Source organism: Acanthaster planci, linkage group LG06 (assembly GCF_054643075.1).
Source record: "Acanthaster planci isolate LZ-2023a linkage group LG06, COTS_SCS, whole genome shotgun sequence".
Lineage (NCBI taxonomy): Eukaryota > Metazoa > Echinodermata > Asteroidea > Valvatida > Acanthasteridae > Acanthaster > Acanthaster planci.
In genome coordinates this window covers 2,049,160-2,076,326 of record NC_141782.1, presented here as the reverse complement: position 1 = coordinate 2,076,326, position 27,167 = coordinate 2,049,160, and the positions used below count along the sequence as shown (strand labels likewise).

The 27,167-nt window shown below is 43.3% G+C and overlaps 2 protein-coding genes across 10 annotated transcripts in view; one reads left to right on the top strand and one right to left on the bottom strand.

Moving 5' to 3' along the window:
• The window catches only part of LOC110973658 (piezo-type mechanosensitive ion channel component 2-like), a 58,280-nt gene extending 33,728 nt beyond the window's left edge, over nt 1-24,552 (top strand). For 8 of the 9 annotated variants that reach the window (XM_087138140.1, XM_087138138.1, XM_087138137.1 and 5 more), the window contains 25 exons: nt 437-611; nt 1,091-1,180; nt 1,774-1,850; nt 2,214-2,335; nt 2,677-2,758; nt 4,157-4,204; nt 4,796-4,888; nt 5,483-5,652; nt 6,380-6,459; nt 7,965-8,021; nt 9,544-9,838; nt 10,313-10,501; nt 10,661-10,823; nt 11,444-11,582; nt 11,817-11,958; nt 12,789-13,003; nt 13,545-13,703; nt 14,333-14,480; nt 15,154-15,339; nt 15,824-15,916; nt 16,760-16,932; nt 17,070-17,204; nt 17,328-17,407; nt 19,069-19,243; nt 19,846-24,552. In XM_087138140.1, the coding sequence (XP_086994266.1) occupies nt 437-611; nt 1,091-1,180; nt 1,774-1,850; nt 2,214-2,335; nt 2,677-2,758; nt 4,157-4,204; nt 4,796-4,888; nt 5,483-5,652; nt 6,380-6,459; nt 7,965-8,021; nt 9,544-9,838; nt 10,313-10,501; nt 10,661-10,823; nt 11,444-11,582; nt 11,817-11,958; nt 12,789-13,003; nt 13,545-13,703; nt 14,333-14,480; nt 15,154-15,339; nt 15,824-15,916; nt 16,760-16,932; nt 17,070-17,204; nt 17,328-17,407; nt 19,069-19,243; nt 19,846-20,098 (3,539 nt within the window). In that variant the 3' untranslated portion in view covers nt 20,099-24,552. The remainder of the gene's footprint in view (nt 1-436; nt 612-1,090; nt 1,181-1,773; nt 1,851-2,213; nt 2,336-2,676; nt 2,759-4,156; nt 4,205-4,795; nt 4,889-5,482; nt 5,653-6,379; nt 6,460-7,964; nt 8,022-9,543; nt 9,839-10,312; nt 10,502-10,660; nt 10,824-11,443; nt 11,583-11,816; nt 11,959-12,788; nt 13,004-13,544; nt 13,704-14,332; nt 14,481-15,153; nt 15,340-15,823; nt 15,917-16,759; nt 16,933-17,069; nt 17,205-17,327; nt 17,408-19,068; nt 19,244-19,845) is intronic. The other variant, XM_087138136.1, reaches the window with a different exon arrangement.
• The window catches only part of nbn (nibrin), a 28,139-nt gene continuing 24,675 nt past the window's right edge, over nt 23,704-27,167 (bottom strand). The window contains 4 exon segments of the mRNA XM_087138141.1: nt 23,704-25,381; nt 25,957-26,060; nt 26,518-26,577; nt 26,579-26,632. Of these exon segments, the coding sequence (XP_086994267.1) occupies nt 25,980-26,060; nt 26,518-26,577; nt 26,579-26,632 (195 nt within the window). The 3' untranslated portion in view covers nt 23,704-25,381; nt 25,957-25,979.

Here is a 27,167-nt window from a genome sequence, read left to right as displayed (position 1 = left end):
CTGCCATCATTTTCTTGAGGAGGATGAGGATGGGGTAGGAGGAGTCCGAGGCTGGTCCCTGACGTTTAATTTTCATAGATCATTCAGGCTTTGTTTTACTGGTTTTGGAGGGGTTTGTTGGGAGAGGGGGTAGTCTGAACTGCAAGATGTCAGTTGTGCCGTATCAGGGTGTCCGAAACAAGATATTTTATCCTCTGAAGTTACACATAAAGGACAGTAATAGCTTATGACACCGTAGAGAAAAAATTATGCCGTTGTCCCACACATGAACAAGTGGTCATCTGAGGGACATTGGCATTTCTACGTTGTCTTCTCTGAAAGGTTTTGCAACTCCAGGTAGGATTTGCACATGGTTAAATTCCACTAGAGAGGAAAGAATGCTTAAGAAATGACGAAGTGATCTCTGTGAGTCTCTCTCCCTTTTTTTTTATCGTAGGTGACATTGAAGCGGCTCGAGAAGAGAATAAATGCACCTTGCCCGTGGACGATGCAGGCTTGTCGTGGGACGTGGCCGTCTTCATCTTCCTCCTGATCCAGAAGCGCATTTTCACCAGTAACTACTTCCAGTATGTCGTCATCTCGCTGGAGGAACAGAAGAGCCTGGCCTCCAAGTAAGTCATGATGGAACAGCGTCGTAGTCGAGTCCATCACACGTCTCCTCACAAGACCGGTCACAGGTCCTAGGTCACAAGACCAGCTAGAAGGCGAACAGTGACAAAAGAATGCATTTGTCCCTGTTCATTTGATTTAGATTGTGACTTGGCTTGGGACTGAATGACTTGTGATGGACTCAACTACATCACTGTCATGGAGCGGTGACGTAGAACCTCAAAGTAACAAACTGTGTGGGATCATTTAAACACTCACTGTGTGCCATGAATTGATTTCATTTTGATTGATAAAGCAACATTTGTTACACTTGGTGTATTGGTTCATTGGGAGTTAATTTTTTTAATGAGAACATAGCTTGGTTGTGTGTAATGCACAGGAGCAAAGACTTGCTCTTTGGAATTCTTGGAGATGTAATTCAAAGCTTGACACGTATCCGAGCATCGGTATTGAAATTTGCCTCTCCTGTTATTGGATGAAGGGGAGCCGAGCTGATCAATGAGCTACTGGCCACCAGGGTGCGCAACAAGCGGCTGGAGGAGAAGCGGATCCTGGAAGGTATCAAGAAGAAGTAAGTTGGCAGAGTCTGATCAAGACGTCGGCCTGGCCGGAAGGCAAGGGGGCAGGGCTTTGCTGATGAGAGGGGGGGAGGAGTTGGTTTCAACCAGGAATCGGAAACAAGGTGTCAGAATTGAAAAATTCAATTGAAAAGTTGGGTTTGGCGCTTATTTACCTTGTCTTTGTCAGTGATGAGGGAAACAGGATGCATGAGTTGTCAAAACTTGCAACAGAATTCCACAGGCATTGTGGAATAGTGTGTTGCCAATTCACACGGACAAAGCAAAGGTAACTGGAGCATGTGGGTTTTCCTGTGTGAGAAACAGTGGTCACTTTTCACCAGAATGTGCACAAAACAGAAGCCTGTTTGAATGAAAGTCATGCAGTGTTATCAAAGATGCCTGACAGGAATGGGACTAAGGTTTACCCTGTCAACATTCGGGTTTGGCTGAGGGTGTGGTTATTTAGAGTGCCCGCGAAGCCCTTAAATTGAAGCCAGTAACTCATCTGTTGAAGACAGCTAGGCCTGATACCCTTGTGCATGATGCTGTAGTTTTAATATCAAGCTACAGTAATAATACAGCTGGTTTGTTTGGTCTGTTTCAGGATGTCTCGGATCCAGAAGCAACAGCTGGACCTGATGCACAAGGCCGAATGGAGGGAACCCAAATATCACGACGAAGGTAATAAGGCAGCTTGTCATCGTGAAGTTAGCGTCATACTGCTTGTTATTTGACTTGAGTTTTAACTTGACTTTTGGTAAAATATGGTGAGATTAGTAAATAAGCAACAAAAATCTGTGAACCAGTCAAATCAGTCCTTTAATGAACAAACAGTGGGATTTTTGGAAATCGAAATGGCATCTTTTATGCAAATGTTACGTCATAGAAATAATTTAAATCACAAAGGTAAATTTCTATAAATGATGCCTTGCATGGCGGAACAGTTCAGTTCCTGTCATATGACACAAGCGAGCCTCGCCATTGGATGATTCATACAAACATGAGGCTGATTACTCAAATTTGAATATGTGTTTCTGTCTGCAGCCGTGCGTGGCCAAGGTGGGTACTACATGTTCAAGGATGTGAGCGACGAGGAACTGAGCGATCTAGAGCCTGACGCAATACCGGGTGGTGAGGGTGACGAGGGAAAACACTCGGCGTTCCATGTGAGTACTAAGAAATCAAGCCTGGTGCATGTGTGTATGGGGGTCAAGCTGTGTGAGTGGGGGGGGGGGGTCTGGCTGGGCGTGTGTCGGGGGGGTGAGGGGGTTGAGTTACAAGGAACTGAGTGACCTAGAGCCTTACGCTGTTCCAGGTGGCAAAGGTGACAGGGGAAAACACTCCGAATTCCATGAGGCCTTTCTGTGTGAGGAGGGGAGGGGGGTCTGACTGGATGTATGGATGGGAGTCTGGCTGGGTGTGTGTTGGCGGGGGGTTGCGTGATGGACTAACACTATACCTGGAGCCTGGTGCTATATCATAAACTGCATTCTAATTTTGGCTGTAGCTTGTTCATGATGCGGTTGCTATGAGCCCAGAGGATGCCTTGAAGAAAGACGACAAGGCCAAGGGAGAGGAGGATATTGATAGTAAGACTTCCACTTCTGAGAGTATTTGTCATTTTACCCAACCATTTGCCTGTTTTCATTAATAATGTTTTACTGCATACTTAAATCACATAGGGTCAGTTTTATTCATGCGGATCTGGATCTCAATCAGGGATCCCATCGCTGGTCACTCCATCCATTAGGTGGGTTTTAGTGTCAGTGAACCAGTGACGGATCACTGATCGCTGGTACGCTCCATCCATTAGGTGCGTTTTAGTGTCAGTGAACCAGTGACGGATCACTGATCGCTGGTATGCTCCATCCATTAGGTGCGTTTTGGTGTCAGTGAACCAGTGACGGATCACTGATCGCTGGTACGCTCCATCCATTAGGTGCGTTTTAGTGTCAGTGAACCAGTGACGGATCACTGATCGCTGGTACGCTCCATCCATTAGGTGCGTTTTAGTGTCAGTGAACCAGTGACGGATCACTGATCGCTGGTACGCTCCATCCATTAGGTGCGTTTTAGTGTCAGTGAACCAGTGACGGATCACTGATCGCTGGTACGCTCCATCCATTAGGTGCGTTTTGGTGTCAGTGAACCAGCGACGGATCACTGATCATGATCCAGATCCGTATGAAAGAAACTGGCCCATAGATTTGACGTGTAAAGATTCAGCGAGAGTAGGATTGACTTACCAAAAATGGATTGAAAGTTGGTAGGATTTGCTTACAGAATTTGTCTCACGTGCATGAGGGTTCATCGTATTCTACTTGAGAAGTACAACCACCAGTAAATTCTAATTAGTTGAACCTTTTTAAACCAGGTAGATAGTCCTTACCCTTCCTTCTTCCTGAAGCATTCATTATATGTGCACTTCCACCGTCCTTTTCACGATAGTGCTAAGGGGTCTCAGGGATGCATGAAAAGCCCCATTTTTACTCGGTGAGCCTTATTGGTCTGCCCTCCCCCATTTACACCCCACCCGACCTACAGTTCAACAAAGATACTCCAACAATGAGATCCCCCTCGTAACCTGTCTGATCCTTTCAGTTGCTCCTTATTCTCAAGTTTGCCATTTTTAAAATCAGAAAAGGAGGCGATCCCTCCAAGTGTTTGTTTCATTGGCTCCCACTGAGTAGGAGAGAAGATTTAATTGAAGCATATTATTCATTGTGGCTTAAGTTCAAAGTTATGGACAGTTTGTGGCTCAAATCCCCAAAATGAATCAAAACGCTGGAGGCTGGATGCCAAATGGTCTGGCACCCTCTCCAGATAGTGTGTGTACAGTAGATTCTGTGGATGTGGGGAACATGACAAGAAATGGCCACCTTGTGAATGAGGTATACATTGATCTCCTAGTGAATCCCATGCCCGGTTGATATTTCTACTTGTGTGTTTTTTTGTGTGTGTGTCATATTTTGCTAACGTGCTAACAGCTGGAGAGACGTCTGGTGCAGCTGATGCTGAGAAGAAGAAAGGCGATGGTAGGTCCCTTAAGAAGGGAACAAATAAAGCTACTAAAGGCAAGCAAGATATGAGTTAGTTGGCTAGAAACTGGCTTGTCGAACCCAGTTTGCCAGCAGGAAAAATCATGCTAGTTTTTCATTTATCGCCACTCATTTAAGAAATGTGAGGTGATATTCATGAATGAGAGACAGTCATACCGGTTGACAAGAAAGTTTTTCTTTGTAGAAAAACTTTTCCCTGTGCGTTGAAATGCATTTAGTGGAGATGGCACTATCAATTTTGCAAAGTAAGCAATAAGAACAATAAATACTGGATAAAAATCTAGTTGTAATATTCATTTAGCATTTATCTTGCTTTTATCAATACAAATTTATCTTTCTGAGTGGAAGGAACACTTAAAGTTGGAGTTACAAGTCTGTGGGAGAAGCAACTTTTAGATTGAAAGCACAAAGTTGGGAAGTTTGATATAAACAAGGCGTGCTTTTGAAGGAAAGTTAGTCTCAAATCAGATTCTGAAGCTTCATCCAAGGAAGATTCTTGTATTAAAAGTGCATGGGGAAAAGACTGAGAGAACCAAACAGATTTTTTTCCCTTGCTCTCCAAAACAGACAAGAAAGATGGCCCATTGGACATTGAGGAAGCAGAAGGTGTTCTGGCCGAGATCGAAGAGCTGGAGAAAGACGCTGAGGAAGAACAGAAAGGTATAATTGGCATGAAACTGCACCTAACTTGCACAGAGCCTCTGGATGGAAGTAAAAATGTTAGTCATGTGAGGGCACATCACCAAAAGTAATTTATCCTTGGCTACCATAAAAGAGCCATTTTTTTTATCTTCAAACCTCTTGTTGTCTGGGTCTTGGCCATTAAAGTTTGAATTGTGTTGAAAGTTAGTATGCCTTGAATGACAACCATGGTTTACAAATGTGCAAAGTTTCAACTCAATTGGGCAAAGCATTTGGCAGGTACCATCATCGGTATTTCATCCCTGTTCCTGAATACGGCCATTGATGAGAACTGAAGATGTTTGGTGGTCCAGCATAAAAATTGACATCTTGTGAGAATGACATGTCCAAACTTTACAAAAATGGCGTCGAAATGTGAACAAGCCATTGTTTTCTGATCTAGCCAAAACCTGATGCCAAAAAATGGTAATAATATCTTCACTGCCCTCCCAGATTTCTTGAAAAAAGATTGATTTTTATTAGCCATGCAGCATTCACAGGACAAATTAATGAAGTCATGACATTCTGGACAGAATTTTCATCCCAACCAACTGTCTTCTCTCGGTCTTTCAGGCGGCATCTGCACCAAGTTCCTAAACATCCTCAAGCTCATCTGGCGCGTCCTAATGCGGGGCCTGGAGGGCTGCATCCACTTCTTTGACGAGATCTCCGAGGAGTACCGCTATGTGGCCCAGGAGCTGGACAAGCTCAGCTCCGAGGGCAAGAGGCAGCGAGCGCTCAAGGTGAGTACCAGGGTCTCAGTGACGGTGAGAAAAAAATTGAGTTGCTAATATCCATTAGTCTGGAATGGGCAATTCTGTGTTTTAAAGGGCAGAAACAGTGTTTTTATAGATGATTTTGCCGAACAGAACCATGGGTCACGACTGCAATATTACCATGGTTGCACACAGGCTGTATGCATTGCCTCTACTATCAAACATTGCCACTGAAGGATTGTGTGAGGGCTGCCCAGCTGGAACTTTGAGGCTGACGTGCATTTAGACAGTTGACCTCATGAAGTTTGTTATGCTAAACCAGATTCGTCCTACAGTAACTGTTGTATTTGTTTTGCTTGTGGCAAGGGTCGTTGCTGTGGGGTGTGATATATCCGGACGGTTTTTCTCTGAAGATGTCAACTTTTTACCCAAAACGTCCAATTGTTTTAGAGGCTTAATCATTCGGATTTAGAGATTCTCTTTGTCCCTGCCTTTTTGCAGAAAATACTTGCTTTGCTTACTGAAAGCCCTGAAATGTCAAAGTATTCTGTTGTCATGGTTACATCCCCTCTGCTGCTTTTTTTTGGTGCATTTATTTGCTTCATCCCAAATCTCGCCACTGCTACTGGCCAAAGCAATGTGAGGGTTTCTGTCGAGAAAGGTGAGGGAGTTTGAAATGCAGATACTGGGCTCATTGGCTCAACTCCTAGCCTCAGCAGGACTTAATTTGTTGCATCCTGTCATTAATCAACAGAGGAAAGCAAAGGCCATCAAACCAGCCGAAGACGTTGGCGGAGAAGAGATTGAGGAAGTTACGCCCCGTGAGCCTGCCAGGTGAGCTGCTGGTCATTGGCTTTAGACCGCAGAAAAAAAAAAAAAAAAACTGTGGAACGGAAAGATAGAAAATCATGGGTCAGAAAGATTTTCCCCAGGTGTGAAAGTGAATTGACGTGTGAACAGATTTCCTTTCATTTACCAAATAAAAAAATATTGTTCCATAGAAATGAAGATTTCTGGGGTTGTTCAGAATTACTGTTTCTTTGAAAACAACTGCAAAAGGGCGTTAGGCTTTTTTAAATTTTTGCAGCTATTTGTGTTCAGGACTAAGCCCTCTGTTGAAGTTCATGGCAATGCTTTGAGTTTTCTACAAGTGCATTTCATTGCTTGCTATGTAGTCCATCCTTTAATCTATCTGTGGAGAAAAATGTCAGCTTTGCAGTTGCAAATTGTGCGAGATTTTTTCCAGTTTTCATACTCTAACCGCCTGTCCAACTTTCTCTATAGCACATTGTGAAGAGAAGTTAAATGAGAATTTCATTTGTTTCATAATGTCTCGTTTTAATTCTCGAAATGGGAACACATTTCAACTTGGGAGAACTTTTCTTGGTGTGTCTAATGAAAATTAGGCTGAACGTTGATGAAATTGAAATGCTTCAAATCAGGAAGACTAATACTATTTTTGGAAGCCAGTGCATGCACTAGATGTAATTTGCTTCATTTTTAATGATAGAGTAAACACTACCGATTGATGTTTATAATTTACATGTATTTGCATGCGCAAAAAACTTAACCGCCGATTTTACAAACTACAAACAGCAGTGTAACATTTCAGCTGACTGTGCACCCAGCGCCGAGAACAGAAACATGTCACAAGATTGATGTTAACCCCTTCTCGGCGGTAATTTCTTTCCGAAAGCTGACTCCAAGAATTCCAGCCTCGGTTGGCCACGAAGGCCACCTGCCAAACCGCAAATTCTCGGTTTGTGACCCAGCGTGCTCTTTGAATTACACGGTGAAAAGGCTGATTGTTCGGTGGCATGCGGCTCTACTCAAGCTTCCACATTCCCGTTGCCTCTTTTCAAAGTGGGGACTAATAGAATAATAGCTGAAAAGCGGGCTGAGGATCTCAATTTTTACAGCTTGTCTTAACGTGTCCCGGCCCGAAGGGGTTAAACAGTCGCTACCTCAGGCTTTGTTTGTCTGTCGCCAACAAGCATCTCAAATTTTCCACGGCAAATTTTCAAATAAGTCCAACTGATATATTAGTACAAAACACGAATGTCTGCAGTAGCCAAAATTTCTCATTTTAAGTGCCTGTACAATTTTGGTCTTTCCAAGATGCTAAAATCTTGTTCAAAATACTAGTGACTAACTCTGTGTTATGATACACCTTTGCTTCTCCCGTTTGCTCCGCCCACCCTCCCTCTACCCCATCCATTCTTACCTCCCCTGTGCTTGCATGGCCTGATTTTTGTACCTGGCTTTTGTGTGTTCTGACACCCCTCCTTGTGATGGATGGGATGGGTGGTCGCTGTTGTTGACGATGGGCGTGGCTTTAGAGTCTCCATCAAGGTGGAGGATGCAGACGGAGGTGCTGGTGATGTAGAGGGTCTAAGGTTGGTTACCAGTGGCATGGGTACCAGGGGAAGTCTATTAGCTTACACAAAGTGGATCAGTGTTCCTGTGCACTGTTTTGGCTAGCCTTGGAATTGAAAATTGATCTTTCTCCAGGAAAGAGGAAAAATAAAGGTGTCCTTGGTATGGTTGGAGTTCATACCCTTTGGCAAAAGGTTTTTAAACGGGAAGTAATTTTAGAGAAATATTTCAATGTGAGCAGAATTGCTTGGAGATTTTTGAGTGAGCTTTTTGTAATGTAATGGACTTCCCTTACCAAGTCAGTGAGAGTGTTTTAGCACTGCCTGGTTGGAAAATCAGCGTTGTGTGCATATTCATCAAATACATCAGTATTCATTAGTGACAAAGTCATTAGCATGTGAAAGAGCTTCAGGTAAGTGCTGTATGCATGATGCCAGACAACAGATGTTGATGATGCGCTCGCTTGTAGTAGACACGCGGCACCTTGTCCGTTCTTCTTGATGTTGTCACAGGAACAGTGTTAATAGTTCCTCTTTGAAAGTCGCATGAGTCATTTCAAAGTTACAATCCGCATGTATGTTTTTTTATCAATACTTGCTCTCTTTATGAAATTCTGGAGAAATATACCCGATCCTTGTTGTTTTGTGGTGTCCTCATGCAAGTGTCGTTGACTGCGTTTTTGCAATCTTTTTGATTTGCTAATGTTCAGCAACCCTCCCTACTAAAATTCTCATCATTTGTATGTCTACATCCAGTAGTGTTATGAGTACCTTTGCTGTCTCGATATTAACAACATGCTAGTTTATGAGTTGATGAATGGATAAATATTGAGTTATGTAAAGCATTTAACCCCTTCACGCCGGGATTCTTTTGACCATGACTGCTGGGCTGCGGTATGCCCAGTATCCAAAGCTCTGTCCAGCAGCAGGCCCACATTGAACCTGCAGCTGCGTGGTGAATAGACAGTATGTGTGGTAGGCACTAATCCTCACACAGAGCCACGGCTGTGGACTGCTCCCGGTATGAAGGGGTTAAGCCAGGCTGAATTCATTCAATGTATTTTATTGCGAGTTGCATGTATATTGGTCACCGTTCAGCATCTACATGTACATCCAAAGATTAATCTGGTTCAGATTCTGCATATACAGCGAGGGAGAAAAAGCAACAAACCAACAGATGTCTGCACTTATTGACAATGGAGCAGCCAAAATAGCATTTTAGTTGAACATTCTAGCAAGTTCGTGTCTTTCAAATTTGAGTTGTTTTCCTGCGCTGTCCACATTGCCACCTTCAGTAGTTTCATGACTTGAGATTGTTCTAAAATTTCAAAACTTGTCCAATTCTCAGCAGGTCTTGTGGTTACCAAATTTCAATTGGATAATAAAATTCTTGGACAATGAACTTGCTGTTTCAACCAATTCACAATTTCACTGTATCTTGGGGAAATAGACTTATCCATATGAATTTAATACTGTGTGTACACATCCTAGTTTTGTCATGCTGTGTATTACCACGGTCCAATCATATTCTTCACTCCCATAGTCAAGGTGATGAGACAGATGCAGTCGCCAAGGCGGAGACAGCCTCCACCGCCGAGACGACCTCCAGCGAGAAGTTTGTGCGCACCATGCCCCGGCCGATCCGCTTCATTTTCTCCCTACTCTATGCCGTCGTCTCCCAGTCCCAGCTGGTCTGCTACTTCCTCATCATCCTCAACCTGCTCCTCTCGGCCAACCTCCTCTCGCTGCCACTGCCCATCCTGGTCTTCACCTGGGCCATGCTGTCGGTGCCCCGCCCGACCAAGCGGTTCTGGATCACCGTCATTACCTACACCGAGGTGGGTTTGGAGACAGCAACTCCACATGTCACTGCTGTTTCTTAGAAAATGGCCATCCCCCCTATTCCTAATTTGGAAGGGATCTGTTATCGCTAAAACACTCCTACATTTACATATGCATTTCCCAACTTCGTGAAAATGTGACAAAGTGCACACCCTACCGATAGAAAAAGAGAGACTATAACCCATTGTCTAGTTGCAATTTGTGTTACAAAGAAATCTCTTCTTATGCCAGTTATTTTTCAGTGATGATAATTGACAATTTTTTTTTAGTTTTTATATTGTCTGAGAATGCTCCATAATTTGCTCTCAAAATGCAGTAAATTTGATCGAAACTTTCTACAGAAGTTTCTTAAAATGCTGAGAGAGCCACATGCAGATGTCACATTGTCATAATCTTGAACAATGAGATAACTAGTTTTCAACGGAATGAGCACATTTTTGTCTCATCTTCCCCCTGCTGTGACACACCAGTTGGTGGTGATCTTGAAGTACTTCTTCCAGTTCTACTTCTACCCATGGAACACTGACGACGAGATTACCCTGAACGCCAGCAATCCCCTGTGGTGGCCGGTCATCCTAGGCATCAACCACAAGGATGCCTACGCCGTGCTGGATCTCTGCATCTTGTTGGCCGCATTCTTCCACCGATCTATCTTGAGGGTAGGTAACAAGAAGCCCGTTCCCAGATCGGTAGCGGATTGGTCTTACAACCTTAAACTCTCTAGCCACGTTTTCTTAAGTCTGTCATTCAATTATTTGATCCAGGGTTAGCTGCAGACCTTTCACGAGCCAGATTCTACATATTCTTAATGTCCACAGAGACACGGCCTTTGGCAAGAGAGCCAAGTGGTGCCCAACCTGGAAGATCCAGACGGCCAGGAACAACTTGCCATCACCAGCGGAGATGCCTCAGCGGACGATGCTGACTCCAAGAAGAAGAGGAAGAAAAAGAAGAAGAAGAGCAAAGCTGACAAGGAAGCTGGTAAGATGGAGGAGCCAGGATTGTCAGCCACGGTCTTTACAAGCAACCCAATAGTAGTTTGACGCAATGATCATTTACTTTGTCTTGAGCTTATAACCAGTCATGTGTTTGTAATGAGAACAACTGTTGAAGGTTTCTTGGCATTCCTTTGTCATAGTTGTTATGAAAGTCCTTGTGAACGGATATGAAAAATACTTCTAACACGTTAAGATTTGGACTCCAGTGGTGGATTTTGCCCGTCACTGATGTTCAGCAGGCTTCGTGCGCTACATGCTTATACTTTCTCTTGGCCTAACGTAGCCCTGCGCATAAATTTGCTAGGCAGCAGGTTTTTTTTTCCAAATCTCAGCTTTCCTTTGCGCTCCATTTACTGTGGAAACCAAATGCATATTCTTTGAATCATGGCCTCGCACTACGTCAGTAGATATAGCAGAGATGGCAGCGGCCTTGGGCCTAAGGGGCTCAGCGGTGGGGGGGTGCCAAATGCCGAACAGTCTGCCTGAAACTGAGACTTCCAGAGACCCACATTTCCTGCTGGCTTAACCCAGTGAGATTGGGCTGAGATTCTGAGGGCGATGTTGCCTGCAAAGTCGGATGAACGTTTCCTGTTCTGATCACAGAGAAGTCTGAGACTGCGACCGAGGAGGTCAAGGAACCACCTGGGGAGGAGGCAGCAACGGCAGAGGGCGGAGGAGACGAGGCGAAGGGGGAAACTGACGCCGAGGAGAGCAGCGAAGAGGAAGAGGAGAAACACAAGACGTGAGAATCAAATTCTCAATAGACCTATCGGGCGGATGGGCTTGTTGCCGTGGACTTCTTACAGTGTCACGGAATGAAAGCAGTTGAAATATACGCTAAGTCCCCCAGATAGACCGAAGAATATGAGAGAATTGTATTGAATTCAGGTTCATGAAGTAGTGTTGAGCTATCACTCACACAGCAGACATATACCGGTGTGTAGCGTGTACAGCTTCAGTCCTTTCTATATTTCAGGAGCATCTTCACTCCCTTTGTCAGCTTCTTTCACAATATGCTGGACCCGACCTACACGGCGGTGACCGACGTGTACGTTCCCATGTTCCTCTGCGATGTCTTCAATTTCATCCTTTTCGCCATTTTCTCTTATTCGTTTGGAGTAAGTACTGGACATCAAAGATCCTCCCCCCCTCCCCAAAGTCAATGTCACAGCAGAGTCGGGCAAGCAATTTGGGATTTTAAAATTTCCTTTTCTATAAATGGAAAAATCTAGCAACTCTCAAAAATCTTTATTATGTTCTATATTCTCTGTAAATAATGTAGCCAAGATTTGTGTATATATTACAGTGATTAAAAGTCAATTTAAGGTAATTTTGAGGAAATGATTCTTACAGTTGTGTGGGGACTGACAAACTAGTGCTTAAATCTTGTACCAAGTTGGGTCTCAAGCATGGTCGTTTGGTTTGAAAGGTGAGGAAGATAGCACTTGTCATAAAGGGGAATCGGGTTGGTGTAATGGCTTTTTCCTCGCATTTGAATCCCACCTAGGTCAGCATGTGGATTGGGCTTTCAGTCCCTGCTTGATTCTGTGGGTTTTCCCTGGAATATTTATCTGGGGTTTTCTTCCCACCTCTAAAACTGATCATCTCTTCATTGTCTTCTTAATAGTCCTTTCATCCTGTAATTGGCACCAAGTGCGGTTTGATGAACAGAAAAAAAGGAACATACCACCGGAATTGTTGCATGGTTTAAGACATTGTGTTCATTCAGTTTTGTAGTCTATGACCCTAATAAGCGCTTCACAAGTACTGACAAGTACATCACAGATACCAGAACCTCAGTCAAAGCCACAATTTTTCATAGCAAGCTTTATAGAGATATCCCTTTGTTACTGAAGCACCTGTGAAGTACTTGTGTAGTACTTGACTGCAACACTGTATGGATTGCATCAATCAGTGGGCATGATTCCTTTGTTTTTTTGGTTTCCAGGAGGAGCAGTCCCAGAGCGACGTGGCAGAGCTCATCACCAGCAACTCCATCCCCCTGTTCTTCGTCCTCTTTCTCCTGCTGCAGTTCATCCTGATGGTCATCGACCGCGCCATCTACCTGCGCAAGGCCGTCGTGGCCAAGTTCATCTTCCTCATCCTGGTCATCGTCGGCGTGCACGTCTGGATGTTCTTCCTGCTGCCCAAGATCAACAACAGGTGCAGCTCCACGTTTTTTGTTTTTCTTTGTCTGAATTCCAACTGCCTTTGGGGGGTTTCGTGCTAATGAGTGAGCATGCATGAGAAAAGCTGCAGTGTCAATGTTACATTGGTTCATACACAAAAAAGTCCTGCATTTTTGGTAGATTTTTCTGGGCTAAATTTTCTCTTTCCTTGCGGATTGTTTATGTGCACAGCAATGAGTAGGTATCAATTCCTTTCTCAGAAATGTCTTCAGCAAGCAAATCCTGGGTGCACTGAACTATGTCTTCCCTGGATGACATCACAGCAACAGTGCCCTCAGTTGTCCCGGAAAGCGTGGATAATTTTCAGTGTATAAAAAAAGTGCACTTTTCCAATGCATTTAACCAAATAGGAGTGTAAAAGCGTATTCATACATTGAAGAAGAGAAGAAAGTGGCAGAAAATCTGTGTCTAAGAAAAACGCATTACAGCTACTCTTGAAGATATCGAGTTTTTCTCATGAAGAAGCTTGAAGTGCAGTGAGTCACCCCTGTGTGTATTTGACTGGTGTTGCACAGGCGATTCACGGAGAACGTGCCAGCCCAGATATGGTACTTTGTCAAATGCGTCTACTTTGGCCTGTCGGCCTATCAGATTCGTTGCGGCTACCCAACCCGAATCTTAGGCAACTGCTTGTGTAAACGCTACAACTACCTGAACCTGTTCCTGTTCTACGGGTGAGTGCATCTTTGATCAAAATAAAAACACTTCTGAAATGAAAAGTAATGAGAACTGGAAGTCATCAGATACAAGCAATATAGGTAGCGAATACCTGCGTGCCACGTTAGAAATTGTAGACTTTCCTGAATGGTGGAGACGTGTAACCTGAAGTTACAGCAAAAACTTGGCAGTTTCACCAGTTTGGTATGACATGAAAGGTACGCCTATGTGGAATAGTCAACCGTTCAAAACATTTGATCTCTCATGGAGTGGATCATTCGGTGGCGCAGTGCAGTGAAAACAAAACGCATAAGCGGCTGAAGTTTTGCTGAAGGATAAATTGTTGCTTTGCACTGGCCAAAAAATGGTAAAAGTGGGAAGTTATTGCGATGATAGTTACATGTTGTGTCAAGAAAAACTGCTGCCAAGGATTGATTGGCTGACTGAAAATTTGCCATACAATAGAATGTTCAATCAAACTTCAGGTCAAATACTCATTTATGCGATCTTACTTGGGCCTAATGTGAGGGTAGCAACAGGTTGGCAAATCAACCAATCCAAGAAAAAGCCCAAGAATTGTATTAAACATGAAGGTAGTTATCGTACACACTCTTATGTAGCCTCTTTATCTCTCTGGTCGAGCCAGCTACCAAGCCATCCCATTTCTGAAGGAGATCCGGATGCTGATGGATTGGATGTTCACCAACACCACCCTGTCGCTCACCCACTGGGTGGAGGTAGAGGATGTCTACTCCAGTGTCTACACCACCAAGTGCTGGAGAAACGCTGAGAAAGTACATGGTTTTTTTCTCCATAAACTCTGCCTGCTAAATATTCAGTTCTAGTTGGTCACTGATAGCATTGATTGACACAAACTGGTACTTGTGTGCGCGCCTCATGCCTACAATTGACAGTTTCCTGTGTTAAACACCACCATTTATCACAAGTATACGGTTGGAGTGACTTCTCGAACTCTTCTTCCCTGAATTTGCATGCTCGTGTATTTTATATCAAAACAAGAATCTTTTAAGCACAAGTCAGCTTGCAAAATCCACACACGTACCTCCGTGTGAATTTTTGGGTGGCAAATTTGACGTACCAAGGGTTGAGAAAAAAAAGAAAGTTTGGAATACAGTCCGTATGGTGAAAAGAGCATTGCTAATAGCTGATCTGCTTTCAAAGTGTACAGACTGGCCCTCTGCTTCTGTGCTGCTCATCGGCTTAAGTTGTTTTCTACATTACATCTCCTTTTCATAAAGCAGAAGGTCTTAGGACTTGAAGTTGATGTGTTAAAACCCTGGAGTAGCTAACAAGTCTTAACACTTAAAAGTTGCTCGAGTAGTAATCAATAGGTTTCAAGCTTACTCTCCAAATTTAAAACAAGACAATTTGATTCCACTCTCGTCACATTATAAATTGATCACTCGCGAGTAAAGCGTGAACACTCTTTCCTCCATCTCCCTGTAGAATTATCCAGTTGATCGTGGCCGCTTGAAGAGTAAATTGGTCAAGTATGGTGCCGGTGGCATCCAGTTGCTGCTTCTCATCATCATCGTCTGGTTCCCTCTGCTCTTGATCTCGCTGTCCAACACCTCCAGCATCGCCAACCCACCCTCAGAGATTGATATCAGCATCAGCATCAGTGGATATAGTGTAAGTCACTGTCATCGCCTCTGTCATTGTCATTGGCTGGTTTTGTCTTCCCCTGATATCTCTTGGGTGACATGAGATCCTTCTTCATCCAAGCCTGCCCCGAGGGATCGATGGCAGCATCAGTGGGTGTGAGCAAGTCATAGTCATTGTCACTGGCATCGTTTGGTTTCGTCAGCTTTTGATTTCCCTTGTCTGACATCTCCCTCACCCTAGGCGACTTTCAGGGATCACTTTCACCATCAGTAACCATGGGGCATGTCATTGTCACTGTCATTGTCTGTTTTTTTTCGCTCCTGATCTTGCTTGTCTGACGAGTCAAGCTTCCTTAACCCTAATCCACTCTCAGGGATCAACTTCAGCATCAGTGTATAATATGGCAAGTCATCGTCACTGTCACCGTCACTATCACTGGCAAGTTCCTGTCCTGATGTGATTTTCTTACTCCTCATTTGATTCAACCCTCCACAATGTTTTCTTCTTTTAGCCATTGTTTGAAACCACCGCTCGGGATACCGCTCTGAGAACCATCACTCAGAAAGAATACAATGACCTGCTTGACCGCTTCAGTGGTGATCTGGTAAGAAACAACACGCACCTGATTCCTGTTTCATGTAAATTGGTCTGAACAAGAGCTCAAACCTAGACCAACTCAACTGCTGTTCTAGTGTACCGTCAGCTAAGTTATCCAGTCTTGAAATTTCTTTCTTGGGCTCCCGCGCATCCAAAATGATGCTACCATTGAAGTTATAGTTACTTTGATGTCATGCTTGTACTATTGCAGTGCAGTTTTAAATCAGTCAGCTTGACTGTATCAATGGCCATTAGGGTTAACTTGTTAAGATTTCCAGCAGAAAAAAACAGAGATGCACTCATAGACATAGCCATTGCTCTGAAACCTTCTTTCAGACACGGCTTACATAAAGTCCTGTCTTAAAGCCTGGCTTCTGTTGCATAATTGTCCCAAAAGGATTCGAGAACAGCCTATGTGCATCCTCTGGCATATTGTGCATTAAATGAACTAAGTGTGTGTGTGTGAACCGGTGAGGTGTAGTACCCACCAAGGGAGCTTCCTTTACTAGGAATATTGCGCCCTCTCTTGGTCCTTGTTGCCTTCTGATCGTGGTTGGAGCGCTGTCAGAACAAGCACATTCAGTTTTTCAGTCCTTTCCCGATTTGCACAGAATTCAATACCTGGATCTTTATTCGTGGGCCATTCCTCCAAATTCTCTGGCTCCTCTCTGAAGGGAAGCTAGGGCTTGGGCCTTGGGTAATTCAAGCAGGTCCATTTGAGCTTTGAAGCTTTTCATGGTGAAGGTAGCAAGTTATAGAGGTATGCAGTAGTATTTGATATGACACTATTTTCTGTTGTGAGTTGGATTTAGTGGTTCACAGTGGGGATTGCCTTTATTGGCTGTTGTAGGATGCGGTGACATTTTTTAAGAACTACAGAGCGGAGGACGTCGTGGAGGTAACCATCAGCGGTGCTTCTACAACTTCTTGGGACGTCAGCCCGCCAAGCAGGAAAAGCCTTGAGGAGACCTTGCTGTCCAAAACATCCAACATTGATTTCCGCTACTCCTATGCTGTCAAAAGGTTGGCTTTTCACAAAGTCCAATTTCGAAACAAATTTCCAGCAAATTTTTGGTACCCGTTTATTAAACAAGATATCAGTTCCACAGGACAAGTAAATCCATTGTAACTGTATTGATTTTTTCCCTTTTTTTCCCCAGAACCAGTGATAGCTCCTTAGTGACACCTACAGTGGACGGCTACTACCAGATTTCTCTGAGTCCAAACAAGCCCCCAGGCAAGATGATAAGAAAGGAGCTCGCTACACAACTGAACACCAACACCACAGCAACAGCGTAAGCAAAAACGGTGGACGCTACAAGTGTTTTTGCTAGGACCCTTTTCTGGAATAAGCAAAGTCGGCATTTTCTGGAGGTCATGACCACTGTTGTAGACGTAATTGTCTCTCTGTTTTGCAGGATGGTTCCTCGCGTGTATCCCAGCTACCTGAGAGTCCCAGCGACGGGTAACGCCGAGCCAGCCACAAAGCTGCTGGAATGTAAGTTGCCGTCATTTCTAAGACAGTTCTGCTTCTAGAGAACCTTTCCTGACAATTTAACCATGATGTGGATATCCCCGGGGGTACATGGAAAAGCACCTGAGTGGTGTCAGTCATATCTCCAATCTAGACCCAAGTTGGTTCAAATTGGAAGCTGTAAGTCCGACTTAGATGTTCACGATTTTGGAGTGCCTCAAGGTTCGGTTTTGGGACCACTTTGCTTCACTGTCTTTACATACCCCACACGAGATATAATTTCCAAACACCAACTCAACTTTCACATGTACGCTGACGATACCCAGCTGTATCTCTCATTCAGGCCCTGACACGGTTCTGCTGACCAAGGAATTGAGAACATGGAGACCTGTGTGTCTGAGGTCAGAGCATAGATGAGAGATAACTTTTTCAAGCGAAATGACAAGAGAACAGAATTTAGGCTCTTTGGTTCTAATTCACAACTTGCCAAGATATCTGTTCCTCATATTACAATAGGTGATACTGATGTTCCAGTAGTCTCAGAGACCTTGGGGTCATTTTTGATTCAACAATGTCTTTAGACCCTCAAGTTTCAAGCGTTGTTTGTTCCACATCGTTCCATATTCATACTGTTGGTAAAATAGGAAAATATCTTACTTTACATGCAACAGAATGAATTGTCCTTTCAGTGATAACTTTACATTTGGATATGGGAAATGTTTTTTTGTTTGGATTCTAACAATCCCAAATTCGGCTGCTCGTATCATTACTCTTTTGAGAAAGACTTGTCACATTAAACCGATTCTACAAGAATTGCACTGGTTGCCTGTTGAGTTCAGAATCATTTACAAGATGCTCTTATTTGTCTGTAAGTCACTCCACAGTCTTGCTCCAGCATATATTGATGACTTATTACAACCATACAATCCCATACATAGACTTCGATCCAGTAATATGACTTTTCTTAGAGAACCCAGGTCGTTTCATTTATGGGGGGATCGCTCTTTTTCATGTGCTGTACCTTGTCTTTGGAACAATATGCCGGCATGGTTACGATCTTCCCCTTCTCTCCTGCAGTTTAAGAAGGATCTTAAGACTCATCTCTTCAAATGAGGCATTTAATGAATTTCTTTGTACTAGCGCCTTGAGCATCTTGGTGGATCTGTGCGCTCTATAAATCATCATCATTATTATTATCAAACAAGCCAGGATTTTCTGTGTCCATATCACACAGGACGCTTAAACACGTTCTGGGGAATTCCCTATGCAGTATCAGTTAACATCTGTACTGGTACCCACACTCAAGTGATTGCCATTGAGTTTCCACGTGCTCCAAGGATCAGACTAGTGGATGGATATTGAGTGTTGTGTGTTGCCCTCAAACAGTCATGGGCCATGGTCAGGTGTTGGAGCATATATCGCTCTGCAACATTGTCTCATTGTCTTGAAAAAGTGACAGTGTGGTAAGAAATCTTGAACAAATCGTGAATGAATGACCAACATGGTAGAAGTAATACCACACCCGCATCGTAGTATAATACTTCCTGCAAGTGGTCAAGCTAATGCCAGACGGATATCTTGAAGTAACGACTGTGGTGAGGTCATTGGACTGTACGTTCTGGGAAAAAAATTCAAAGTCAGAAACTGCATCTCTCACACGCACCTCCACCCTTGGTACTTTTCAGCACCCACAGTCAACGGTTACTCCAGCATCACCATGAAGTTGGAGTCGGGCCCCATCGCCAACGTTGGCGGGGAACGGGAGTGGTGGGTGGTCAACCAAGGTAATGGTTCCATGGTCATCTACACGCTGAACGACCGAGTGGCATCAGATTTGTTTGCACCGCTGGCTGGTTACGGGTAAGGCCTTCCAGACCCTCCCTAAAACACGGACCGGGTTGCGAGATGGGGGGAATATCACCCAGTAGTTAATGTTCCTAATTCCTGATGATGGGGGGTCGGCATTTGAAATCCAGTAGCTGGTCGTAAGTTGGTAAATCTGATCAAGTTACCCTACCCCTCTCCTGCCAGGAGCATAAAAGGTACCGGCGAGGGCAGTGATGGGTCGTTAGATTTGATAAGCTGTTTGCCACTTGAAATGGCAGCAGTGAGCTGTATACACCACAAGGAGCTGAGATGGCTTTAGCAATGTTTATGGGCCCGATGAGCAGGGGTAATGTATTGCGCCCCCCCCAACAAAATTACTTGATAAAGGGCTTTTCATATGCGAATGCAAGTCTAGCATTTGATTACACAGTCCAACACTTGTCAAGTCCAGGCAGCCTTATCTTTTGATGCATATTTTCCTGCGATAGGTTTTTGACCGATTCAGAGAGCAAAAAGTTGAAAACCAATACTCTTTGATAATACTGGGGAGTAAACGTTTCATGGAGCTGTTATTTCTCATCGATGGTTGATCATTTCTCTCCTTTCCCCCCCCCTCCCAAACTGTCTTTCCACAGAGTAATCGGTCTGTACGTATCCCTGGTCCTTGTCGTCGGCAAGTTTGTGCGTATGATTTTCAGCGGGGTGGCCACCAAGATTATGTTCAACGAGCTGCCCAACGTGGACCGCATCGTCAAGCTCTGCCTGGACATCTTCCTGGTGCGGGAGTGCGGCGAGATGGCGCTTGAAGAGGACCTGACGGCCAAGCTCATCTTCCTCTACCGCTCACCGGCGATGCTCATCGAGTTCACACGCTACAAGCGTGACTAAAAAAAAAAAAAATCACCACCCCCCCCCACCCCACGGTCTCACGTAACGTGCCAGTAACGCCTCAAAGGCAGGGGAGGCAACCTGATTATTGTCGCATGGGTTTGGCTACATGTACAAAGCGAGAACTGTGGAGGATCGAGCAATTTGTGTCCGAGTCTGCAAATTGAGATACGCGACCTCTATCATGATCTCTATCACTGATCTCAAATACACCATTGTGTATTTGCTGATAAGGGCATTGTCCAAGCACACTGAGCATTTGCATTCCTTTGCATTCAGAATCTGTGCTAAAAGGATGACCCCTATCATGGATGTATTTTTAAAAGACAGCATTATGTGGTGATATTTTTGTTATGAGCATGAAACAGTTTTGCGATACAAAAAAAGCTTGAACATGTGCGTACATGTACAAGCAAGTGCTTTCACCTGAAGAAACCTTTTTGGGGTTTTTTTTTTGGTGAAGCTTTTGGCACACTTTTTTTTTTGAACCCTCGTAATCTCTGGTTGTGGAAACTTTGGAGGTTTTTTTTTTAATCACTGTCTTAAATTCAACTCAGGGGACTGATTTCATGAAACATCAGGATTTCATGAGCTTTGAAACATCCACGGAGGATTGCCAAGGTAACAGTGTGTGCTGCATCTGAAAGATACTGTAAACCAGTCTCCCCTCTGTTATTATAAGCCAAGCTCCTGTGTACTCAAAAGGCAGGATGTGATTGCTGGTTAGGTGCAAAAAAATATTTCTGCTTCCAGTTCCTGACCGACCCAAAATTTTTCGGCACGACCCTGAAAATTTTTCTCAGCAAAAGCAAATCTTCATATCTTTTCTGTCTTCACAAAACACCTTTCAACGACCCTGCAATTTTTGCAAAGAAACTTCAATTTTTTCACGAGTTCCCTTTGCATTTCATTGTACACCAGAGTTTACATCATCTGAAATGGTCCGCAATAATTTTTCACCACCTAAATGTGCTACAGGCACGCAGCTTTTCCTTGGATCAGCCCGATGTCCTCATTTTTCACTTAAACACTCATGCCATTGAAAATTGAAAAACACTGTACAAAGTGTTCTGAAGAAACAAAATTCTTTTTTGTCAAAGTCATGTTGCATGCCTGGTGTTGATTCACAGCAAAATTCAGCGCCAATTCAGCGAAAAATTCCCCCTGTGGTGCTTGCATACTTGGCACGATCTTGGTTGATTTCAGAGTAGTGCTTACTTGGGGATACAAAACGTTCTTAGCTGTGGCTCCTTGTGAAACTGGGCACCGCATGACACGTACAGTGCTAGTAACAATGTAGCTCGTCGATAGAGGGCGTTTTCATCCATGAACGATTTCAGTACTAAATCCATGTATCACGTCCATCTCGCAGGTGGTACGCATCAAAAGAGGGCACTACCGCGGCCCATGCAACGTGCACTACATTGACTCTTCAGGATGGGTCATTTTACGGCACGTGTGCAAGATTACTTAAACAGTTTCCGGTAATACATAGGTGTGTCAAAATTGCGATTTGGCAGAACTTTTAGGGGCAAAATCAGGAGAGTTGGGAGGTCTGGGCATGTAACTGGAGGCAGATTTATTATTATTTTTTGGGGGGGGGGCCTTATTGTCCGCTAGGGAAACGGGTAATTCACCAGTGTTGAATATCAGTGTTGTAGTCGAGTACTTTTTTCCCGAGTACCAAGTACTGCCGAGTACTTTGACTGCTGAGTACAAAGACAGGTCGAGTACTTTGCCAGCCGAGTACAAGTACTGGTTTCCCAGTACAAGTACTTCTAATTACGAGTACAAGTAATTCTAATTCAAAAGTAGTTTTATCTTAATTTATAGACTCTAAGACCTGCCACTGTGTAAAAGAAACATCAAATGCACATGACATGGCTACAAGAACAAGTGATCTGGCTAGCAATGTCACGGTCACTGCACGTGTGTTGCAGCAGTTGACACAACGTGCACGGTGCGGCAAAACCTATTTTCCAGACTCAATTATTCACATGCCTGTGATTTTCTGTAAGCTGGGTTCGTCGTTAGAATTTTCGGGTCCAGGAACCAGACTACCAATGCCCAAGTAAATCGCGGGACCATTCTGGAGTACCTCAATATAATTTGCATACGTGATTGGTTAAGTACGCGCACAGACGGCGAATGGGTCGTATACGTTAATGGTCCCACATTCAAGCTTTTTCTTTGTCAGAACCGTATCGAATATCGGGTCATTGGGGTTGATATTTTTGTACCTTATTTTAACGGCCGTGGTAAGTTAACTTAAAGGATTTTTTTATAGAGTACTGTTAAGCGAGTACGAGTACTTTGATGCTCGAGTACAATTTTTGGATGTCGAGTTCCGAGTATTTTGTAGCCCGAGTACAAGAACTGTAGTTAGAGTACGAGTACTTGGACATCCAAGTACAAGTACGAGTACTCTGAAAACAGTACTCGAGTAGTGTATGAGTACCGAGTACAAATACTACAACACTGGTGTTGATTTTGCTGTGGGGGAAATGCATGAAGTGATTGAAACTGATTTTTCGCTAGGGCAAGTTTTATTGTGTAGGTTTAACATGAATGCCTTCTGTATTTCTCAGGTTTCCTGTTTAAATTTTGAAGTTGCGCCGTTTCTTGTGGCTCAATATTACGCAACGCTGCTGATTTTTTAATTTTTTTTGAGTACATATTAGGGTACACTGAGTGACTACAAAATTGTTCATTATGAGAAAGTTTAATAACACGCAAGATTGTTGAGGAATCCTTTGGTTTTAGGAATAGTTAAACTTTATATGCTAATGTAGCACTGGATGTGAACGTCCAGTTTTGTAGACTTTATATGCAATCCTCTAGTTGCATTTTAGTTACTTTTTATTACAATTTATGCAATATAGAATAGGAAAAATTATGTTTAGATTGTGACTGCATACATGTAGTGGCTTTTTTTTGGCAAAATGTGGTCAGTGTTTGCAGTAGCGGTACTGTCTGTGTAACAGTAAGCCTAAAATAATGTGAAAGCTTTGAAAATTGTTGCTTGTATGTTTGTAAGGTGTTTGACATCCATGTAAACAGCGTCTTGACTGATGTTCCCGTGTTTGTAGAATATAATGCGTATATTTATGATCTTTCTGTATGTGCCATAGCCAGTGTGTTACTTGATGGTTACTTGAAGGATGGAGTTTTGTGTCTGCACGGTAGCCATCAAGAGCATAGTTATTCCATGTAGCTGATGTAGTTTATTGACCTCCAATTCGTGATCAGGTCCCCACCCAAGGCCATTTTGTGGGGGTAAATATTTTAGTTTCGATTACAAAGAGCGCACTGAGATTACAGCTATTGTTGTATCACTTGCAGCTTGTGTGTCTTGATAATAATAGGCATTAGATGCGTGAAAAAGTTTGACTGCTTCCTAGAGAGCGAGTTGCATTGTGTAAGATTCTTCTCCGAAGTGGCTCTGGTGACTTGTGCCTCATTTTCGTTGGGTTGGCTCCCGATTTATTGTTGGGCATCTGAGCTGGAGCAATGAATAGACGGGTAGTTTTTTTTTCCCAAGGAAACTTTCACAACTTAAGTGGCCTTTTGTAAACACAAAACCCTGACTGATGTTAATAATCAAGTTGGAATCGCAAGACCTTTATAAACAATGTTATTAGAAGGCGCAGGTGACCATGAATTGACAGGAAACTGTTGAGAAAAGCCATAGCTAACAACGATTTTATGTACGTTGTCCTAAAAGTAACCTTGCATTGGATGACACTGCTTGGTAGAGTCTATTGACCTCTTTTGTGACATAAAAAGAAAATACTGATAAGATTTAGTTCAGTTTTGTATTTCGGCAACTATTGTAAGTAACAAGAGAGCATGAATTGTAGTTTATGTATAGTCGGGTAGACAACTTAATGGCAGCATAGAATGTCCTATGATACACGTTAAAATTGTTAAAGTGGGACAAAAACGTATATAGCTGGTTGAGTTTGCCATGGAATTTGTTCCATTTTCTCTCCACAAATATGCGTAGTGTTATTGCGGAAAGCATTGTCCCAGTTTAACTTGAATCTCATACTGTGCAATGATGTCAAACTTTTGTTGCCAGGGAAAATAGGTTTTCTCCCTCCCAATCGTTCAAGAACTCTTAATTTTGTAGTTTTGGGTTTCACTACGTACTGTAGAACTTTCTAAAAGCAATAAGTTGGTTTTTCTAAGCATTTAAAAATGTGTACAACCGTCTTCAAAATACATCATAATTTTTAAGCTAATCTGTGTGCATTTGATGTATTTGGTGGTGTTTAATTTTTGATTCATTTTCACTTGACATCATATCTTGCTTCAGAAAAGTGAGGCTGTAGTTGGTGGATACGATTGCGGTGTGTTGTCGTTCAAATTTGAGTTGTCTTTGTGAAAACTAGTCTTACTGGGCCTGATGTGGTAGAAAACGTAATAAACTTGCTTGTATATTGCATCAAAAATGCAGTGACTGCAATGTTCAGTTGGAAGTCCATCTCAACCCTGACCTATCATGTATTACAAAATATGATCACGAAGGAAAGGATTTCATGAAAACAACCTATTCAATTTCTCAAAATGTAGAAAAATTCCCCCAGACAGAGGGTGAGATCTCAAATTATCCACACTCCCCAAGAAGAATCAACAGCATTATACAATGTTCTTTGTGTGCCAAAATATACAGTGAACTTGAAATAATGTTTTGGGGCTCTGAATTGGAAGCAATATATATACGGTCTACAGTAAACCCAATAGCCTGTCAAATTTCCATCAGAGTAAAACAAGCTTGAAAGATTAACATCCGACAATTTGTTTTGCCCCAACTTGTCAAAAATATTCACCAAAGAGGTGAATTTTGAAGAAAACTATCGGTTAACCTTTCCAAAAATGTCAAAACTGACGCTATTAAACAAAATTTAGCAACCCTAAAAATGCATTACTGTATTTTTTTCTGCCTCTTTAGAAAGAGGTTTAATTGACTCTTTTTAATATTCCAATATTGCATAAGATTTTGACCAACCTTTGACAGGACAGTGCACCCTCTTGAGTTTGTGTAGGGAGCCAATACCCTTTCAGAGAGGTCTGAGGCTCCCTAGCTGATTGCTTTTGGGGCCGGAATCCCTAGCTGGTGCTTTGTGAGCCTTGGGGTCCACTAGGTCATAACTCCGTCACCAAGGGTTAATTGTGTGTTTGTACTCGCAATTCCTGTGATCTGGAGTTACGGTGTTTCGGCACTGACGGCAGTGCAGCCATGTTGGAGGTAAGGCAAGCTGAGCTTCACTGGCAGGGAATCTACACAGCAAAACAGGATCACATACAATTGACTATTCTGGTACTAAAGTTGATCTGAACTCCTTTATGCTATTGGTTCAGCAGCATGAGGTACCATCTGGTTATTCTTTATGTTCATTGGCTGAAAGGTTTCAGACATTGCCATGTTATCACATCCTCTGCCATTCCAAAGCCCACCAATCAGACAAACCATCAAGTCCCGCCTTAAAGCCACCCCCAACCCTCCAAACCCCTCCCCCATGTAGTGTGAAATCCCAAGAGCTCAGTCCTGGCCTCGGAGACGGAGCATCCTCGCTTCACACATGATGATGTCTGCTCCAGGAAAAACACCAATGAGACGGCCCTTTGCCAAGGGTGCATGATACAGAGCATGGCTGGGACAAAGGTGGTGGCCATCTTGGTTGCTAAGGAAGAGGGCAGAGGTCAAACCTTTTACTCAGTCATCACGAACCTTTCAACTAACCGTGTGCTTGTCTGGGTTTGGCACTACCTCTTGTGTACTTCAACTTTTGATATCCGTAAAATTGGAAATGTCATTCCAACAAAATCTGACATAAATTTCAGGTTATTCATACCTTGACTGGTTGCATGTCGGTTACTAGCGGCGCCGTTTGGGCTTAGGATCCCAGTCAAACAGCTGATCGGCAAGGTTCCTTTCTTTATGTCGTTTGTGTAATGTCTATTTATGGAACAAAAGACAAAGGAAGCTGAGAAAAAATTCATTTGTACAGAAAATGGCATTACAAATCAGAAACTTCAGCTAGGCAAACAGGCAAATGGAACTGAATTCCACAAAATTTGTCTTAAGTTCTCACTCACCGGTTCTTCTCAGAACCACCACTCTTTCACTCATTTTGTTAATTTACATGTAGTTTGCTAAGGTTGGTGAGTCAAGAGTGGTTCTGGTAAAACCTGTGACTTAATTTGTCGGGTTGGGTCACATATGGCCTTCCAATGGAGGGGTTCTTGAAACATAGCACCCCACTACAAGAAGTACTGGAAAATCTGCCTACAGTAATGAAGACCCTCTGAGAATTAATACCAGTCTCACACAAGCATTTCTGAAGAGCATGTCCCACATACTTCCATTTTTCCCCGTGAATACTGCCCACGATGCAATTCTTACACTCTCTCACCTGTCGCTCCTGTTCCATCATTTCCTCCGCTTCCCGGATGTGTCCGACGCCACGATGCTCCCAAGTCTGAGCCACCGATGATGCGAGGCATGCTGTGCTGGCCTGCATAGCTTGCCTTCAGGAAACAAAAATAGTAAAACACAAACCGCAGTAGTCATCAAACTCTGGTGAGATCCTCACATCAGGTTGGGTACTCCTGTCGTGAAAACAACCAGGCTACAAGTCCTAGTCCTGCCACAGCACTGGGATTGGTGAAGCATTATGTGTGAATGTATTCTAACCCAGCAAACTGCATAGAACATTCAACATAATAGGTGTGCCAGTGAACATCCCAAAAGAGGGCTAATCCATTCAGAAAATAGGGGAGTGTAGTGTCGTATTCCATTCACCACAAGTCCGGCCACAAGTCCCTTCACAAGGCTAGCCATAAGTTACTGGGAGAACAATGACAAAAGAATGCTTTTGTCACAGCTCATTTGAATGGCTTGTGAATTGGCTAAAGACTGAATGACTTGGAATGGAATTGTGATGGACTTACAGGGACTTGTGATGGACTCAAAGACAACACTGGGTGTGTGGGCTTGACCACCATGAAACAACTGGTCATGTGCTCTGATGATTTCACTCATTTCCAGAAAAGTATAAATAGA